The sequence below is a fragment of the Sminthopsis crassicaudata genome, chromosome 1, assembly GCF_048593235.1.
Source record: "Sminthopsis crassicaudata isolate SCR6 chromosome 1, ASM4859323v1, whole genome shotgun sequence".
Lineage (NCBI taxonomy): Eukaryota > Metazoa > Chordata > Mammalia > Dasyuromorphia > Dasyuridae > Sminthopsis > Sminthopsis crassicaudata.
This window is the reverse complement of record NC_133617.1, coordinates 588945890-588965319: the sequence shown is the minus strand read 5'-3', so window position 1 is coordinate 588965319 and position 19430 is coordinate 588945890. Positions and strand designations below refer to the sequence as shown.

Sequence of the window (19430 nt, the reverse complement as noted above, 5' to 3'; positions counted from 1 at the left end):
GAAATCCCGGATGTGTTTCCACCTCCACAGGTGGAAAGGACAATGGTGCTAATGTTTATGACTTACCAGGCATAAAAAAGATACAAGATGCCAAATGGGAATGGAATAACTTAGCAGATGGCTTGTATTGGAAATAATACAGGCTCTGTAGGATGAGAATGTTTTCCACTTTCTATATTCACACAAATGTAGAGAGAAACTTGGTATGTGCTTTTCTGATTCCCTTATTTGCAGCTCATTGACATGCTCATTTCTAAGTTGTTTGCTGTCATAAATATCTTCCCAAAGCTGCAAAAGCTATTCCTGTGTGTTTCTATAAACCACAAGCAAGATGGTAGTGGTGCTTGAAGGGAAAGGTGGGTGTGATGTGACCCATATTAGTCTAGAAAGAAAGGGGACTCCAGGTGATGAATGACACCTTAAGCTGTAAAAGCTTGGGAAAAGAGGATAAGTAGAGGTCTAGATTTTCTTTTCTTCTAGTAATAATAATAATAATAATGACAACTGGCACTTATATGACATTTGAAGATTTGCAGAAGGCTTTGTATGTATTATCTGTTTTGAGTCTCACAATAATCATTTGAGGGAGGTCATAGATTTTAGTGTCTCCATTTTGTAGATGAGGAAACAAGGCAATTCAGTAATTTGCAAATGGCTGCGCAGCTAGTAAGTATGTCAGAAATGGAATTTGAACCCAAGTCTTCTCTGTGGCACATCTTACATTTATCCACTGACACCACATTGCTTCTTAATTATGAAAATGAAATTTTGTGAGTGTGTATGTAGGTGTATCTATAAATAATCTATTCATATATGTGTATACACATTCATACAAATAAATGTGTGTATATATATATATATATATATCATATATATTGCACACATAGAGACTCTTTTGCATTCTTTTTTTTTTTTTTAGAATTTTTAGAATTCTAAAATTCTTTCCCAGTCCTTTCCAAACCCATTGAGGAAGTAAACAATGTAATACTTATTATTCATATGAAATCATACAAAACAATGTGTATAAATACACATATATACATTTACACACATATAAATATATATGTCTGGTAAGAGTATATATATGTGTATGTGTGGTACATACACACACTCTTACCAGATAGTTTAGGAATATTTTACCTTTCTGTCTCTGTTTTCCCTCAGCTCCTTAAGTTGCATGTGAAATGAAACCAAATAATTTATGTAAAGTGTTTTACAAACTTTAAATCCCTATTAAAATGTATTCTTTCCTGAATATTTCCAAAACCATAAATTCAGCTATAAAATACTGCCCTGATTAGACCAGAGAAGTTAATGAATCAAAGCCAAGCTATAAGATAGCACCATCCAGCAAAGGGGCAGGTATTTCATTGACCTGGAAGTCAAGGAGAACTACATTCAAATTCTGCCTCTGACAAATACTGGCTGTGTGACCCTGAGAAACCAACATTTTTCTCAGGTCTCTAGACAATTCTCTAAAATTGTAAATTGAAGGGAAGTTGACAACCTCTCAGTAGAAGTAGTTTGCTGACCTGGGAGTTCTCTGTCCCAGTGAAATCACAGATCTAGATACCAGCCCTATTGCTTATAGGGAAAAAAAAAGTCTTTTTTGAAAGGGGAGTGAAGAAAGATAAGAAAAGAAGGAAGGAAGGAAGGAGGGGACAGAGAGAGAGAGAATGAGAATTAACTAAGCACTTCTTGAATAATTTCCATTTTTTTCATTTATGTGGAATCAGATTATTGGTGTCAAGAGTAACACCTTGAAAACCAGTCACTTTATTGCCATGGCAATGAGTTACTCTTTTATATAGACACCAGTATTTCTGAGCTTCCTGATAAATTACATAATCACAACTGTCTTTTGATACTCAAAATCATTACTTAAAGCTGCTACTAAGTTGTTTTCTTTGTTATGTGTTTGGAAGGAAAAAAAAAAACCTACTATTAGCATTATTAAAGTTGCTAAGTTTAAGATTTGAAATGTTGGCAATAGTTGTATCTCTTGTCTAGTGCTCGTTGTAAGATTTGCTTCAAAACAAGTGATTTCATGTTTCCTCTTAAGCAATAAAAAGACCAACAGCTTGAAGCTCATCGGAACAGCCCCAAAATAAAATAAAAAATCTTTTGTGTACATTATTATCAAAATATTTAAAGAAGGAGAGGGAATTTGCTTCTAAATTGAAGGTATTAGTTGAAAAAATTAGTATGAGTAGTAATAGTTTCAAAATTATAAGGTACATTTGATAGACATTTTTTAGATTAATGCCAGTTCTCAATGTTTTTGTTGTCTATTTTCTTCCATTTTATTGGAATGGGTGTATCTGGGGTGTCTGAATCAGTCACTCAATCAAACCTCTTCTAAGAGTTCATTTTTTGTGATTATGGCTACTTCTGTTTTGTATGATTGGGATTGACTTTGACAGGTGGGTTCTTTTTTGCAGATATGTTTGGTGTTTCTCCCCTGGGAAGTCCAATGTCTCCCCATTCCTTGTCCTCCGACCCTTCCTCTTCCCGAGATTCTTCCCCCAGTCGAGACTCCTCAGCAGCTTCTGCAAGTCCCCACCAGCCCATTGTGATCCATAGTTCAGGAAAGAAATTCGGTTTCACCATCCGGGCCATCCGAGTATATGTTGGTGACAGTGACATCTATACAGTTCATCATATAGTTTGGGTAAGAACCATGGTATTTTAATTTTTTTCATTAAATTGGAAAGTGAATATATATTTTGAGCAACAAAAATTAGGATAATAAGATGACATTTATTCCCTTTTTTTGTTAATTTTTTAAAAATTAACAAACATCTATTTTCTTTCTTTCCCATTTGCCCTATAATCATACATTGAAAAATAAAATAAAACCCTTATAACAAATATGTAGATACATCAAAGTCCCACATTGCTCACATCTCAAAATATGTCTCCTTTTGCACTCTGAGCCCATCATTTCTCAGGAGTACAAATAGCTAGCTTCATCCATGGTTCTCTGGAATCCTGATTGGTCATATCATTGCTCAGAGTCCTGTAGGCTTTAACCCTTTTTATGAAAAAACAGCATTCTCCTCTGAATCTCTGATATGGGATTGTAAGTTTTACTTAGCAAATATGTACTCTTCTCTTGGCCCTCAGAATGTGGAAGAAGGGAGTCCAGCATATCAAGCAGGACTGAAGGCTGGAGATCTGATCACTCATATCAATGGAGAGCCAGTGCATGGGCTTGTACACACAGAAGTCATTGAACTACTGTTAAAGGTATGTGCATCCATGCTGGACCAGAAATTCTGATTTGTATCTCATTCATTCCTCACCCATTCCTTTTCTTTTTTTTTTTTTTCTTTTTGAAACTTTTTTATTTACAAAGCATTTGCATGGGTAATTTTTCCCACATTGACCCTTGCATAACCTTTTGTTGCAAATTTTCCCCTCCTTCCCCCCACTCCCTCCCCTAGCTGGCAGGTAGTCCAATACATGTTAAGTATGTTGAAATATATGTTAGATCCAATATATGTTAGATCCAATATATGTATACATATTTATACAATTATCTTGTTGCATAAGAAAAATCAGATCAAAAAGGAGGAAAAAGAAAAACTGGGAAAGAAAACACAATGCAAGCAAATAACAACAGAGAGAGTGAGAATACTATGTTTTGTTCCACACTCTGTTCCTGATGAGGTTTAGAGTGGTCTAGATTCCTGGTGGTCTAGACGTTAGTGGCTATAAGAGAGTTATTAAGAATCCCCATTAAATCAGCCACAGGTTTTAGGAGTAAATGAATCCACTCATTCCCCAATATTAGTTGCAAAATGAAAGTTTATTCTTAGATAGAAATCAGTTTACTGAGAGACTTACTTCTATAGTGGTAGATCTGTGGAAAATGGAGTTTTGCACTGAGAATTAAGTTCTCAGTAGACAGAAAGTCCTGACAGCAAAGGGAGTTGCCAAGGTCTAGCTGCAAAGACCTTAGTTGATGGAAGCTCATTATATTAGTATCTTAGTGGGGTTTGGGAAGCCCGAGTTGTGTGGTCTAAGCAAGTCAGAATGAGGACTGGGACAACCAGAGCAGATCAAAACCAGTGGGCGTTGGGAGAACCTAAGTTGGCTCAGATCCAGTGGAAGCTGGGACCAGCCCAGATCTCCTATTGGAATTCAAAGGGATGCTTTTGACCAGGATTTATGAATCAAAGGCTCTGACTAGGCAATTTGTCTAAGGAGTTATGCCTCAACCAGGAGGAGTGGGACTCTGAAAGGAATCACAGATCAATAGGAAATACAGTTTCTTAAAGGGACCCCAAACTGCTTCATTCCCACAGTTTTCTCTCTGGGTGTAGATGGCTCTCTTTGTTACTGAACAAGTGGAACTAGTTTGAATCATCTCATTGTTGGAAAGAGCCACTTCCATGAAAATTGATCACAGTATAGTCTTGTTGTTGCCTTGTATAATGATCTCCTGGTTCTGCTCATTTCACTTAGCATCAATTCACGTAGGTCACTTCAGGCTTCTCTGAAATCATCTTGCTGGTCATTTCTTACAAAACAATAATATTCCATAACATCCATATACCATAATTTATTTAGCCATTCTCCAACTGATGGGCATCCATTCAGTTTCCAGTTTCTTGCCACTACAAAAAGGGCTGCCACAGACATTTTTGCACATGTGGGTCCCTTTCCCTCCTTTAAGATATTTTTGGGATACAAGCCTAGTAGAAACACTGCTGCATCAAAGGTATGCACAGTTTGGTAACTGTTTTGAACATAGTTCCAAATCACTCTCCAGAATGGCTGAATCCGTTCACCTCCACCAACAATGTATCAGTGTCCCACATCTCCTCCAACTTTCATCATTATCTTTTCCAGTCATCTTAGCCAATCTGACAGGTGTGTAGTGGTATCTCAGAGTTGTCTTAATTTGCATTTCTCTGATCATAGTAATTTAGAGCAGCTTTTCATATGACTACAAATAGTTTAAATTTTGTCATCTGAAAATTGTCTTTTCATATCCTTTGACCATTTATCAATTGGAGTGGCTTGAACTATTTTAAATTTGAGTCAATTTTCTATATATTTTAAAAATGAGGCTTTTATAAGATCCTTTGGATGTAAAAATGTTTTTCCAGTTTACTGTTTTCTTCTAATCTTGTCTGCATTAGTTTTGTTATAGTTATTAGCTATTTTGTTCTGGGAACCTAACTTATTCCACTGATCAACGTTTCTATTTCTTATCCAAATGGTTTTGATGACCAACTGCTTTATAATATAGTTTTAGATCTGATTCAGTTAGGCCACCTTCATTTGCTTTTCTCTTCATTAATTCCTTTGAAATTCTTGACCTTTTGTTCTTACGGATGAATTTTGTTGTTATCTTTTCTAGGTCAGTAAAATAATTTCTTGGGAATTTGATTGGTATAGCACTAAATAAAGAGATTAGTTTAGGGAGTATTGTCATCTTAATTATAGTTGCTTGACCATCCACAAGCACTTGATATTTTTCCAATTGTTTAGATGTGACTTTATTTGTGTGGAAAGTGTTTTGTAGTTTTGCTCACATAATTCCTGACTTTCCCTTGTCAGATAAATTCCCAAATATTTTCTATTATCAACAGTTAGTTTAAAACCCATTATTCTTTTCTATGATGACTGCACTCCTGACTTGGGGAATTCCATTATTAATTATGGTTCTTCCAAGTTGGGACACTGCCTAGTGTATAGCAATACTCTTTCAAAGGGCCACATTTTCCTGTGAGTTTCTGGATTCCTTAGTAGATTATCCTGTGTTGTTCTATAAGAAACAATCAGTAGGATGATTTCAGAAAGACCTGGAGAGATTTTCATGAATTGATGTTAAGTGAAGTGAGTTGAACCAAGAGAACATTATATATAGCAACAACGTGATTATGCAGTGATCAGTTCTAATGGACATGGCTCTTTTCAATAGCGAGGTGATACAGGCCAGTTCTAATCATCTTATCATGGAGAGAGCCATCTGCAACCAGAGAGAGGACTGTGGGGATTGATTGTGAATCATACTATAGTATTTTCACATTTTTGTTGTAGTTTGCTTGCATTTTTTTTCTTATTTTTTTTCCTTTTTGATATAATTTTTCTTGTGCAGGTTGATAACAGAAAATATGTATAGAAGAATTGCACTTGTTTAACATTGGATTGCTTGCCATCTATGGGAGGGGATGGGAGGATGGAAAGGAGAAAAATTGGGACACAAAGTTGTGCAAGGTTGGATGTTGAAGACTGTCTATGTATGTGTTTTGAAAATAAAAAAAAATAAACTTTATAAAAAAATAGATTATTCTGTGAATCCAGACAAAGAATATCAATAAAACTGTGAGATGAGATCAGCAGATATTTGCTGGTAAATGGAACTGCCTTTAGAATTCATGGTGGTGGTAAAGTAAACGTGTAATATCAATTATGGAAATAGGTATAGCCAAAGAGAAAATAGGTCAAATCCATTTTTAGATTGACAGCAGTGAAAGAATTGGTCCAAATGACATATTCAGTTTAGTTTTTTAAAATATATCTGATGAAATAATAGAGGATCTTAAAAATCTATTTTAATGAATTTAAAACATAATAAATTCCTAGAAACATTAGTATAAGACAGAAGGGATGTGAAAATCCTGGTCTTTGAACACAAAAGACAGTCCATTAGAGCTATTTATCCTGTATACAGGCTGCCTTTGTAACAAAAGTATTTTTTTTTTCAAGATCACTAGCCCTTTCAGTCCCGTATAACTATAGAGCTCTGGGGCCTCTGTAGTACTTTGATTTGTCATTCTAGTCCCAAATAGGAATCAGATATTTAAAATAAGGCAAGAGCGGCTTAGTTCAGAACTCCTTTCCAAACCCTCTCTGGGGCAAAGCACCTCGAGGCAGCCTTTATTCACTGGAGTAGTCAAATAGAAAGTCACCATGTGTCGCTGAATTTGCTTATAAACATGATATAATCATTTTGTTTTCCTTGGAGCTCTGAAGTACTACACACTGTTGAACCAAGTAGATGATTCAGCTTCTAAGAACATAAAAGGAGAATTGAGGGGGATTCAGTGTAATGAAATGAAAAAAAAAAAAAACTACAAGGGGTTTAATTATCTTCTCAGTGAGCTGTGTAATCATGCTGGGACTTCCATGTTTAAGAGACAGATATTTCCTGAGCAAAGGCAGTTATTAAATGGTTAGCACTGACCATTGATGGTTCTGTCTTCACTGTCACTAATTGAACGACAGAGAGGTATCTGCTTTCTTGTATCATTCTGTCAGGGATGTGGTGTGCTGAGTTTGACAGCTATCTCCTTCCCTTCTTCCCCTCATGCCCCAACCACATGAGAAAGGGTTTGCTCAGTAGCTTGGGACCAAGAATAGGATAGATCATTCTAAGACTTGGAGTTAGAAAAACCTGTGTCTTCAGACATATAGTAACTGTGTGATGCTGACTAAATCACTTAACCTCTGCTTGCCCCAATTTCTTTATCTGTAAAGTGTAAAGGCATTTACCTCTCAGGTTTGTTGTGAGAATAAAATGAGATTATAGTTGTAAAGTGCTTTGCAAACCTTTAGGGACAACCAGATGACTCAGCAGCTAGAGTATTAGACCTGGACTCAGAAGGATTCCTCTTACTGGGAACAAATCTAGCCCCAGTTACTTACTGGCTATGTGACCTGGGCATGTTTGCCTCAATTTCCTTATTTATCAAATGAACTGGAGAAGGAAACAGCCAATCATTCCAATATCTTTGCCAAGAAAACCCCAAATGGAGTCATGAAGAGTTGGACAAAACTAAAAAGACTGAACAGCAGCAACAAATTGCAAACCTTCATGCACTGTATAGATGCTTGCTATTATGATTTTTGCTATGTAAGCACTCACTAAATCGAAAAAAAAACACTGTGATCAGTCATGCTCTTAAAACAAGCTATTAAAAGTTTAAATTTTTCATTATATCATCCCAAGTTTCCTAGGAACTAAGGAGTTTGGAAGGGCTGGGTGAAATACACAGGAATTAAGAAATGTGCTCTTTGTCATCATGTATAATATATTTAGTCCTCAGTAGAATATAAAATTTTTGATGGTAGATGGATTGTACTATTTTTGATTTTGTATATAAACCACCTTGCACAGTTCCTTACAAGCCTTTTTATGTGTGTGTCTAGACTTGAGATTTCATCAGTGTATGAAGCTATTTTCCAGATAAAGAAACTCTGCAAATGTGGACCAGCAAATGTTATTTAATAAATTTAATTTAATAAACATTTATTAAGTGCCTACTATGTGCCAGACATAGAACTAAATACTGGAGATGCAAATAAGAAAAAGAAAGACAATTCTTGTTCTCAAGGAACTTTCAATTTATTGAGAGACAATAGGAATTTGGAAAAAAGAGAAGAGGAGGACGGACACCACAGGCTATCTGGCAGAGGGCCACCCTATCCCACTGAGTTGATACAAAGCCGAGCTCAATTTTTGCCCTAATTAAAAAGGTATAGAAAGCTGAGGAAGGCAAGAAGGGTTCTGAGTATTCAAGGTTGAGTTAGGTAGCATGTTGATTACATTAGAAGTGATTATTAGCTTATCCTGGGAGGGATAGCACTAATTTGTTCCAGGATTACATAGCTAGTATATGTCAGAAACCAGATTTGAATTCAGGTTCTCTATCCACTATGCAACCTGATCTCTCTTGTACACAGTAGGACTTTTACATAGTAGGCACCTTTATCAATTTTGTTGTTGCTTAATTAAAGGTAGCTTCGCTAGTCCATATCTAGGGCTTTTTCTAGTTAGCCATGTTTCTCTTATCCTCTGGTATTCATTTTAATCCCAAGACTGTCCCAGAAATATCCTAGCCATGTATTTTTCTTCTTCAGGGAAAACAGGTAGAACACTACAGAAAAGAGGGAAAATGTAAACAGTGTAGTCAATTTAGGTGTAGTGAATAGGTCCTTATGTGACTAAAGTAGTAAAAATTTATAAAGCTTAGGGCCAGGCTGTGGGAGACTTTGGATATCAGAGCAGAGAAGAAGAGGGATTGGTCTTTATTCCATAGATATTCACTCTTCCTTAGTATTTTAACAACCATAGTGATGTCTGTACCTTCCTGACTAGTAATTAATGCATTTTGCTTATATTACATTAAACACATAGCCATTCCAAGAATATATATGAAAAGCCAGTTACAGAATTAGTTGAAAAATTAGTTACCTTGACTCTTTCTAATTATTGGAGCAGTCTAGGAAACCAGTAATTTCCCTGTGCTCTATACTAATCATCTAGATAATTTAATGGGAAATTAAATTGATTAAAAAGTTAACAGACTACTAGATTCATTTTTGACATTTTATATTTGGCCATATATAGTGTATGTATTTTTTCATTAGTACTCTGGGATTCGGTACTTATTTTCCTTATTTGAAAAATGAGAAAATAAAATGAGATGACTTATATAAGATTCTTTTCACCCTATAAAACTATGAGTTTTGAGTCATCATTTACAAGCAATTCTTAAATAATCTGAGTTCAGGCATTTGCAGTAGATGAAATGATCTACTATCATGTTTCTTCATTCTCTCTCGAGCCCTAAAATTTTCTAAGTGAAAGGGAGGTGAAGCCATGGGGCTACAATGATGAACCCCAATAACCTTCATAAATAACAAAAATACTTACACAAATCTTGGCAGAAATTTAATTTAGAGAGGGTCCTTCAAAATGAGTTCTTATTGTTCTTCTTTGCTAAGGTCCCCTATCTTGTGAAATTGTCTTTGAAGTTAAGCAATATGATCTCATTCAAACCATAGCATGCAGCAATTATACAAATGTAGGCTTTTAAAAATATTTTATTCATAAGTAATGTTTTCTCTGATGAGTTGTCTGAAAAAGCTTTAATCGAATTATATTCCATGAAGAATTTGAATGGAAAGAATGTAGTAGCTTTGCTGATGTTTAATGTATATTATAAAAGGCAGAGTGTTGACATGGATGAGACCAAAGCAAATTCTAGTTTAATGTAGTCAGTAATAACCTTGTTACTGTATCAAGTAATATTTGATCCCATTTGCCCTGAATTTTATGTTCCTCCTTCAATACATTTGGGAAAAGGCATATTTAAGTATTAGGCAACTAAAGCAGGGGACTTGAAACATAATAGATGGAGTCTAAAGAGATTCCAACAATGGATCAATTTTTTTTTTTTAAGGAGTGAATGAGCCAATTGGGGTTAAGTTACTTACTCAGGGTCATATAGTGAGTGTCAAGTGTCCGAGATCAGATTTGAACTCAGGTCCTCTTGACTCCAGGGCTGGTGCTCTATCCACTGCACCATCTAGGTGCCTCAATGATCAATCAATGATAGATAACAGAAACAATAGATAGATAATAGAAACAATAATTCATAAGCTAGGGGCTGTTAGATTTAACAGTTCTTTCCCTTAACATTGATTAATTGTCTCATCTTTTTCATCTTTTCATGTTCACCATACCATGAAGGAGGTATAGACTTAACTGTATTTTTATTGGTTCTGGGTTTTCCTCTCTGTTGTTCAGGTTTGTTTTTGGTTTTTTTGTTTTTTTGGCAAAGATACTAGATTGGTTTATCATTTCCTTCTTCAGCTCATTTGACAGATGAGGGAACTGAGGTAAACAGAGTTAAGTGACTTACCCAGGATCACACTTAATAAGGTGTCTGAAGCTGGATTTGAACTCAGATAGATGACTTTTCCTGGTTCTCAATTTTCTTCTGCCACTGAAATTTCTTTGGCTTACTTGGCTATTTCATGTACACAACATCTTATCTTACATATCTTTATACAAGCTTTTCCTTCCCTTCCCCACTGCTTGAAATATTTTACTTTTCTTGAGATTATAGTTCTGGCATTTTACAATAATATATATTTGTTGGGGTGTTCCTTGTAGAATCTTTTTTTCTGGTGATAATTGATGGATTCTTTCAATGACTGTTTCTCCCTCCAGCTCTAGTATATCGGGAAGTTTTCCTTGATCTTTTGAAGAATGCTATCCAGGTCCTTTTTTTTTTTTTTTTTTTTTTGGTCATGACCTTCAGGTACATCAGTAATTTTTAAATTGTCTCTGCTAGATCTATTTTCTTTTTTTTTCTTTTTTTTTTTTTTATTCATTTTTCCAAATTATCCCCTCCCTTCCTCCACTCCCTCCCCCCGATGGCAGGTAATCCCATACATTTTACATGTGTTACAATATAACCTAGATACAATATATGTGTGTAAATACCATTTTCTTGTTGCACATTAATTATTAGCTTCCGAAGGTATAAGTAACCTGGGTAGATAGACAGTAGTGCTAACAATTTACATTTGCTTCCCAGTGTTCCTTCTCTGGGTATAGTTTTTTCTGTCCATCATTGATCAACTGGAAGTGAGTTGGATCTTCTTTATGTTGAAGATATCCACTTCCATCAGAATACATCCTCATACAGTATTGTTGTTGAAGTGTATAGTGATCTTCTGGTTCTGCTCATTTCACTCAGCAACAGTTGATTTAAGTCTCTCCAAGCCTCTATGTATTCCTCCTGCTGGTCATTTCTTACAGAGCAATAATATTCCATAACCTTCATATACTACAATTTACCCAACCATTCTCCAATTGATGGACATCCATTCATCTTCCAGTTTCTAGCTACAACAAAAAGAGTTGCCACAAACATTTTGGCACATACAGGTCCCTTTCCATTCTTTAGTATTTCTTTGGGATATAATCCCAATAACAGCAATGCTGGGTCAAAGGGTATGCACAGTTTGATAACTTTTTAGCCATAATTCCAGATTTCTCTCCAGAATGGTTGGATTCTTTCACAACTCCACCAACAATGTATCAGTGTCCCAGTTTTCCCACATCCCCTCCAACATTCATCATTATTTGTTCCTGTCATCTTAGCCAATCTGACAGGTGTATAGTGGTATCTCAGAGTTGTCTTAATTTGCATTTCTCTGATCAGTAGTGATTTGGAACACTCTTTCATATGAATGGAAATAGTTTCAATTTATCATCTGAGAATTGTCTGTTCATATCCCTTGACCATTTATCAATTGGAGAATGGTTTGGTTTCCTATAAATCAGGGTCAGTTCTCTATATATTTTGGAAATGAGACCTTTGTCTGGATCTATTTTCTAGGTTCACTATTTTTTATAATGAGGCATTTTACATTTTCTTCCATCTTTTTTTTTCATTCTTTTTAGTTTGTTTGACTGATTCTTGATATCTGTCATTAGTTCCCATTTGCTTGGTTCTAGTCTTTAATGTATGATTTTTTTCTTTGTTAATTTATATCTATTTTTCCATTTTATTTTATTTTTTCTGGTTTTGAGATTTTGTTAAGCAATAGCTTCCCATTTTGAAAATATATGCAAAAATGGACTTCAACATTCACCCCTGCAAAACCTTATGTTCCAAAGTATTCTCCCTTCCCTCCTCAATGCTCTTCTCTAAATAGCAAATAATCCAATACATGTTAAAAATGTCCAATTCTTCTGTACATATTTTCACAATTATTATATTGTACAAGAAAAATCAGATCAAAAAGGAAAAAATTAGAAAAAATAAAAAAGCAAGCAAACAACAACAAAAAAGGTTTTAAAAAAATGCTATGTTGTGATCCACACACTCAGTCCCCACAATCGTCTCTTTGGATCCAGATGGCTCTGTCCATCACAACTATATTGGAATTGGCCTGAATCATCTCATTATTGAAAAGAGTCATATCCATCGGAATTTTTTTTTTTTTGAGGCTGGGGTTAAGTGACTTGCCCAGGGTCACACAGCTAGGAAGTATTAAGTGTCTGAGACCAGATTTGAACTCGGGTCCTCCTGAATTCAAGGCTGGTGCTCTATCCACTGTGCCACCTAGCTGTTCCCATATCCATCAGAATTAATCATATAATCATGTTGCTGTGTTTAATATTCTCTTGGTTCTACTCACGTCATTTTATTTATTTATTTATTCATTCCTTTATTTGTGGGTTTGTTTTTGTTTTTTACCTTATTTTGATATGGGGTATGAAATGTAGGTCCATGCCAAGTTTTTGACATAATTTCTAGTTTCCCAACTGTCAATAGTCAAATAGTGAGATCTTATTCCAGAAGCTGGAATTTGGGAATTTATCAAATTGCTGTGGGCCTTGCTTATTATGTCGTATTTATCTAATCTATTCCACTGATCTACCACTCTTATTTCTTAGCCAATATCAAATGGTTTTGATGACTGCTGCTTTACAGTATAGTTTTAGCTTTGGTACTACTAAGCCACTATCCTTTGTTATTTTTTTTTCCTTTAATTCCCTTGATATTCTCAACCTTTTGTCTTTCCAGATGAATTTTGTTATTTTTTTTTCTAGTTCTATAAAGTAATGTTTTGGGAATTTGATTGGTATGGCACTGAACAAGTAGACAAATTTAGACAGAATTGTCATTTTTATTAGCTCAGCATAGACATGAACAAGAGATCTTTTTTCCAATTGTTTAGATTTGACTTTATTTGGATGTAATGATTTTTCCCCAGATTTTTGCTTCCCTTCTAATCTTGTCTGCATTGGTTTTGATGTGTAAAAACTTTTTTTAAATTTAATATAATTACAATTATCCATTTTGCATTATATACTGTACTCTAATTCAAGCTTGGCTGTAAATTTCTTCCTTCTCTAGAGAGAGGTAGACTAATCTTTTGTTCTCCTAATTTGCTTATAGTATTATTCTTTATGTCTAAATCATGAACTTATTTTGACCTTATCTTGGTATAGGGTGCTAGGTGTTGGTCAATGTCTAGTTTCTGCCATATAATTTTTCTATTTTCCCAACAGTTTAATTGTGTTCATAGAGTTTCTGATTTTGGCTTGGCAGGTAGACTCTCCAATATTTTATATTATCTATAGTTATTTTAAATGGAATTTCTCTTTGTTTTCTTGCTAATGGACTTTGTTGGTAACATATAGAAATTTTATTTTTATGTGGATTTATTTTGTGTCCTGCAACTTTGCTAAAATTGTTAATTATTTCTAGTGTTTTTAGTTGATTCTCTAAATAAATATCATCATATCACCTGCAAAGAGTGAGAATTTGGTTTCCTTGTTATCTACACTAATTCTTTTAATTTGTTTTTCTTCTCTTATTGCTAAGGTTAATATTTCTAATATAATATTGAATAGTAATGATGATTGTGGGCAAACTTGATATTATTGCAAATGCTTCTAGTTTATCTCCATTACACAGGATGTTTGCTGGTGGTTTTAGATAGATGGTACTCGCCATTTTAAGGAAAACTCCATTTATTCCTATGCTTTCTAGTGTTTTTAAAATGAGTGTTGGATTTTGCCAAATGGTTTTTCTATATCTATTGAGACAATCATATGATTTCTATTTGGTTAATGATATTGTCAGTTATGCTAATAGTTTTCCTAATATTGAACCAACCCTGCATTCTTGGTATAAATCCCACTTGGTCATGATGTATTATCCTGGTGAAAACTTGTAATCTCTTTGTTAATATTTTATTTTATATTTTTGCATCAATATTCATTAGGGCACTTGATCTATAATTTTCTTTCTCTCTTTTGACCTTACCTGATTTAGGTATCACCACCATATCTATGTCATAAAAGGAATTTGGTAGGACTCCTTCTTTCCATGTTTTTCCAAATAGTTTGCAGAGTATTGAGATAATTAATTGTTTTTTAAATGTTTGGTAAAATTCACTTGTAAATCCATCTGGCCCTGGAGACTTTTTCTTAGGGAGTTGATTAATAGCTTGTTTAATTTCCTTCCTAAAATTGGATTATTTAAATATTTTCTTTCCTCCTCTGTTAATCTTGGCAATCTATATTTCTGTAAGTATTCAACCATTTCATTTAGATTTATTGCCATATAGATAGCAAAATAGCTCCTAATTATTACTCGAATTTTCTCTTCATTGGTGAAAAGTTAACCCTTTTCATTTTTGATACTAGCAATTTGACTTTCTTGTTCTAATCAAATTAATTAAAGGTTTATCTATTTGGTTTTTCATAAAACCAACTCTTATTTTTGTTTTTTAATTCAATAGTTTTCTTTCTAATTTTATTAATCTCTACTTTTATTTTCAGAATTTCAATTTTATATTTAATTGGAGGTTTTTAATTTGTTCTTTTTCTATCTTTTTTAGTTGCATGCCCAATTCATTGATTTTCTTTTTCCTACTTGTATTCAAGTAAGCCTCTAGATTTATAAAATTTCCCCTAAGAACTTTGGCTGCATAAATTTTGGTGTGTGATTTGTTGTTTCACCCACTCTTCTTTAAAATTAGATTATTTAGTTTCCAATTACTTTTTGGTGTGTTTTTCCCTGACTCTTTATGACATGTAATTTTTATTTCATCATATTCTGGAAAAGATGCATTTACTATGTCTACCTTTCTGGATTTTATTCCTTTCTGTTCCCATTCAGTTTTCTGCAAAGGTCTATCATAACTTTTTAAAAACTCCATTCACCTTCTTAAACTTTTTTCATGTTTGTTTTGGGGTTTATTTAGCTCCCATATTAGTATAGTTTTTGCTATCTATTTCTTCTTGTAACTCTTAAATTCTCCTCTAGGAATTTGGATATCATTTATGACATTTATTTTAGTATTGTTATTACTTCATTACTATGATATCTTTTTAACAAGAGATTGCTTCCTTCTTTATTTCTTTTAATTAGATCTCTTTTTGCATTTGCTTTATCAGAGATCAGGATAACTACCCCTGTTTTGTTGTTGTTGTTGTTGTTGTTTGTTTTGTTTTGTTTTTATTTTTGTTTTTGTTTTTACTTCATAGGAAGCATAATAGATTCTGCTCCAATCTTTTACTTTTTTTTTTTTTTTACTCCATTTGTATCACTCTGCTCTAAATGTGTTTCTTATAAACAGCATATTGTAGGATTCTGGCTTTTAATCTAGTCTGCTATCTACTTACACTTTATGGGAGAGTTTATCCCATTTATTCCCATCCCATTATCCCATTCACAGATAAAATTATTAATTCTATTTCCCACCATCTCATTTCCTCCAAGTTTTATTTTTCTCTTTCCTTTCTTCATTTCCCTCCTCACCAGTATTTTGCTTCTGATCACCACTTCTCTCATTCTGTTCTTCCCTTTTATAGCCCCTCCCCTTTCTTATCCCTTTCCCATCCCTTGAATTTCTGTTCTCCTTTCCCCTTTCTCCTTTTACTTCCCTATAGGATGAAACAAGTTTTTATATTAAACTAAATATGTCTGATTTTTTTTTCTTTGAGCCAAACTCAATGAGATTAAGGTTCACACAATGCTCATCTCCCTCCCTTCTTTTCCACAAGTGTAATAGGTCTTTTTTGCTTCTTCATGTGATATAATTTACCCTATTTTACCTTTCCTATTCTTCCAGTACAATACTTTCTTCCACTTCTAATTTCTTTTTTATATTATCACAGTAAAGTCATATTATACCTATACCTTCCAAGTATACCCCTAACAATGATACAGTTCTCAAGAGTTAAACATATCTTAGTCCTATACGTATGTAAACATTTTAACCTTTAAAAAGCATAGTTTTTTTCTTCCCTTTTTATGCTTCTCTTAAATTCTGTGTTTGAAGATCAGATTTTTCCATTTAGTTCTGTTTTTTTCATCAGAAATAAATGAAAAATTCTCTATAAATGATTAATGCCCATATTTTCCCCTGAAAGATAATGCTTAATTTTGCTGGATAGTTGATTCTTGGCTTCAGTCCATGTTCCTTTGTCCTCCAGAATATCATATTCCAGGCCCTCCAGGCCCTTAAAGTGGAAGCTGGTAAGTCCTGGGTAATTTTGATTGTAGCTCATCAATATTTGGATTATTTTCTCCTTGATCTGATAATTCTGAAATTTAGAGGTTTCATTTTAGCATCTCTTTCAGTAAGTGATTGGTGAATTCTTTCAATGGCCAATTTATCCTGCAATTCTAGGACATTAGGGCAGTTTTCTTTAGGATTTCTTGAAAGATACTAAACAGACTCTTTGTTTCATCATGATTTTCAAGAAGTCCAATAATTCTTAGATTGTCTTTTCTGGATCTATTTTCCAGGTCAGTTGTTTTTATGATGATGCATTTTACATTTTCTTCTATTCACTTTTTTGTTTTGTCTGATTTTTGATGTCTCCTTGAGTCATTCACTTCCATTTGTTCAATTCTTATTTTAATTAATTTCTTCAGTTAGATTTTTTTTTATCTCCTTTTGCATTTGGCCGATTGAACTTTTAAATGAGTTGTTTTGTTCATTGATTTTTTTTTTCCATTTCATAAATTCTGTTCTTCAGGGAATTGTTTTCTTTTTTCCATTTTGCCAAAATTATTTTTTAAGGAGTGATTTTTTTTCAGACAATTTCTGTGTTTCCTTTTCCAGTGCTCTCATTTCCCTTCCCCATTTTTCTTCTAACTCTCTTTTAAGATTTCTTTTGAATTCTTCCAAGAGAGTCTTGTAAGATATAGACCAACTTCTATCACCCTTTGAGGCTCCATCTGCAGATGTCTTTAATTTCCTCCGGGTTTGATGTCTCTTCTTCCCTGTCTCCATAAAAAAGCTATGTATGATCAGAGCTATTTTTGCTTTTTTGCTCATTTTTAAAGGTTGATGTGTGCTCTTGGGGCAAAGGGAAAATTGTTCCAAGCTTCCTCTACAGGCAATTGTGGCTTCAAGCTGCTTTTACTTGATGCTGCTCGCTTCTTCTTGTGCTGGGTGGGTGCAGAGCCAAGTCCTTTTTGTTATGCTGGGATTCGGGGGCTCACTATTTGCCTTCTGTAGTTATATTGGAGATTTCACAACTAATCTGATGATTGGCTAGCTTCTGAGCCAGGACAAAGTAGCCAATGCTGCTTTTTTTGGCTATAAGCTTCTAACTAAATTCCCCTCACCCTGGATCTCCCTGTGCTGTACTGTGCCTGTGCTAGGCTGCAGCATCTTCTCCCTTCCCCCCACCCCAACCTCCACTGGGAATTTGTTACACTCTAAATATTTGTTGGTTCTGTCACTCCAAAACCCATATCAAGGCTTGATCTAGTGTTGATCTGAGTGAAGTCAGGAAGAGCTCAAAAGACTTTCTACTATCTTGTTTCCCTTTTTATTTTTCCATTTTATTAATTCTACTTTTCAAAGTGTTTCTTGCTTTAGTGGATTTTTTTTTCTTTTTTCATTTGGCAAATTGTATTTTTAAAAGGAATTATTTATTTCAGTCAATTTTTGTCCCTCCTTTTCCAGTCTGTTGACTCTCTTGTACACCTCTCATTTTCCCCCACAATTTTTCTTCTACCTATTTTATTTGCCTTTTAATTTTTTATGAGTGCTTTCAAGAAGCCCCTTTGGGCTTAAAACCAATTCATATCATCCTTTGAGATTTCCCCTGTGGACATTTTGGTCTTGTTTGAGTTGGTAGTTTAGTCTTCCTCGTCACTGTAGTAGCTGTCTATGCTTAAGGTTCTTTTCTGTTTCTTGCTCATTTTCTTTCTTTCTTTCTCTTTTTCTATTTTATGACTTCTAAGATTCAGTACAAGGGATGCTATCCCAAACTTTTTTATGGCTCTTTGAGCCTTGGCTTTGAGCACAAGTTCCCCTTGTTTCTGGTTTCTTGCTCACAATAAGAGGTAGCCTTACCTGATCTCTCCAGGCAACAACCTGGCTTCCTTGGCTGGAGATTTGCCTTCTGTGCTGGGATTGGAGGTGCCTCTTTGATCCAGGATTCAGGGTCTCAGTTGCTGACCTGCTGTGATTAAGACCTTCTCAACTGGCTTTCCTGAACACTGTCTGAGGTGGGCTGAGCACTCTTTTCCCTTCAGTGATACTGACTTTCTTGAAGTCCTTCTATTCTATCTTGAGTTGAGAGTAATTTAATTCTATTAGACTCTGTTCAGAAGTTTGGTTTAATGTAATTTTTGAGGGAAACTGAAAGAGCTCAAGCAGCTTCCTGGCTTCACTCCGCCACCTTGGCTCGACCCCAGAATTTGAAATACTTTATTTGCTTGCCACTGATTCTTGGAATCCCTTACTCCCTTGGGGCTTAGCTGAAATGCCACTGCTTCCAAGTGACCTCTCCAGATTTGTTAGGTGTTTGGGTTCTCTTGCTCTCCCCTTCTTCCTACCCCCAGAAAATTACTTTATCTTTGGTCTTTATTTACTTGTTTTTGAACATGCTTTAAACACAGAAAGCAATGCCCCTGATTGCAAAAACTTCTTTATTTATAAATTCTCAATTAGAACTATTTTTTTTCTTCCTAATCAGATTTCTCCCTAATTGACAAGTCATAGTATTTGCACATATATTATTCACAAAACTGAATATACTATATATCTTTTCCTTTTTGAATGTTCCCATGTGTTGAGTATCCATGCACAATTTACCCAACAGTATAATAAGTAAATTTTCAAGTGATGTT

General features: G+C 34.5%; 1 protein-coding gene across 1 annotated transcript in view; it reads left to right on the top strand.

The window, feature by feature from the left end:
- The window catches only part of MAST4 (microtubule associated serine/threonine kinase family member 4), a 769506-nt gene that overhangs the window by 739740 nt on the left and 10336 nt on the right, over positions 1 to 19430 (top strand). The window contains 2 exon segments of the mRNA XM_074282373.1: positions 2442 to 2671; positions 3127 to 3249. Of these exon segments, the coding sequence (XP_074138474.1) occupies positions 2442 to 2671; positions 3127 to 3249 (353 nt within the window).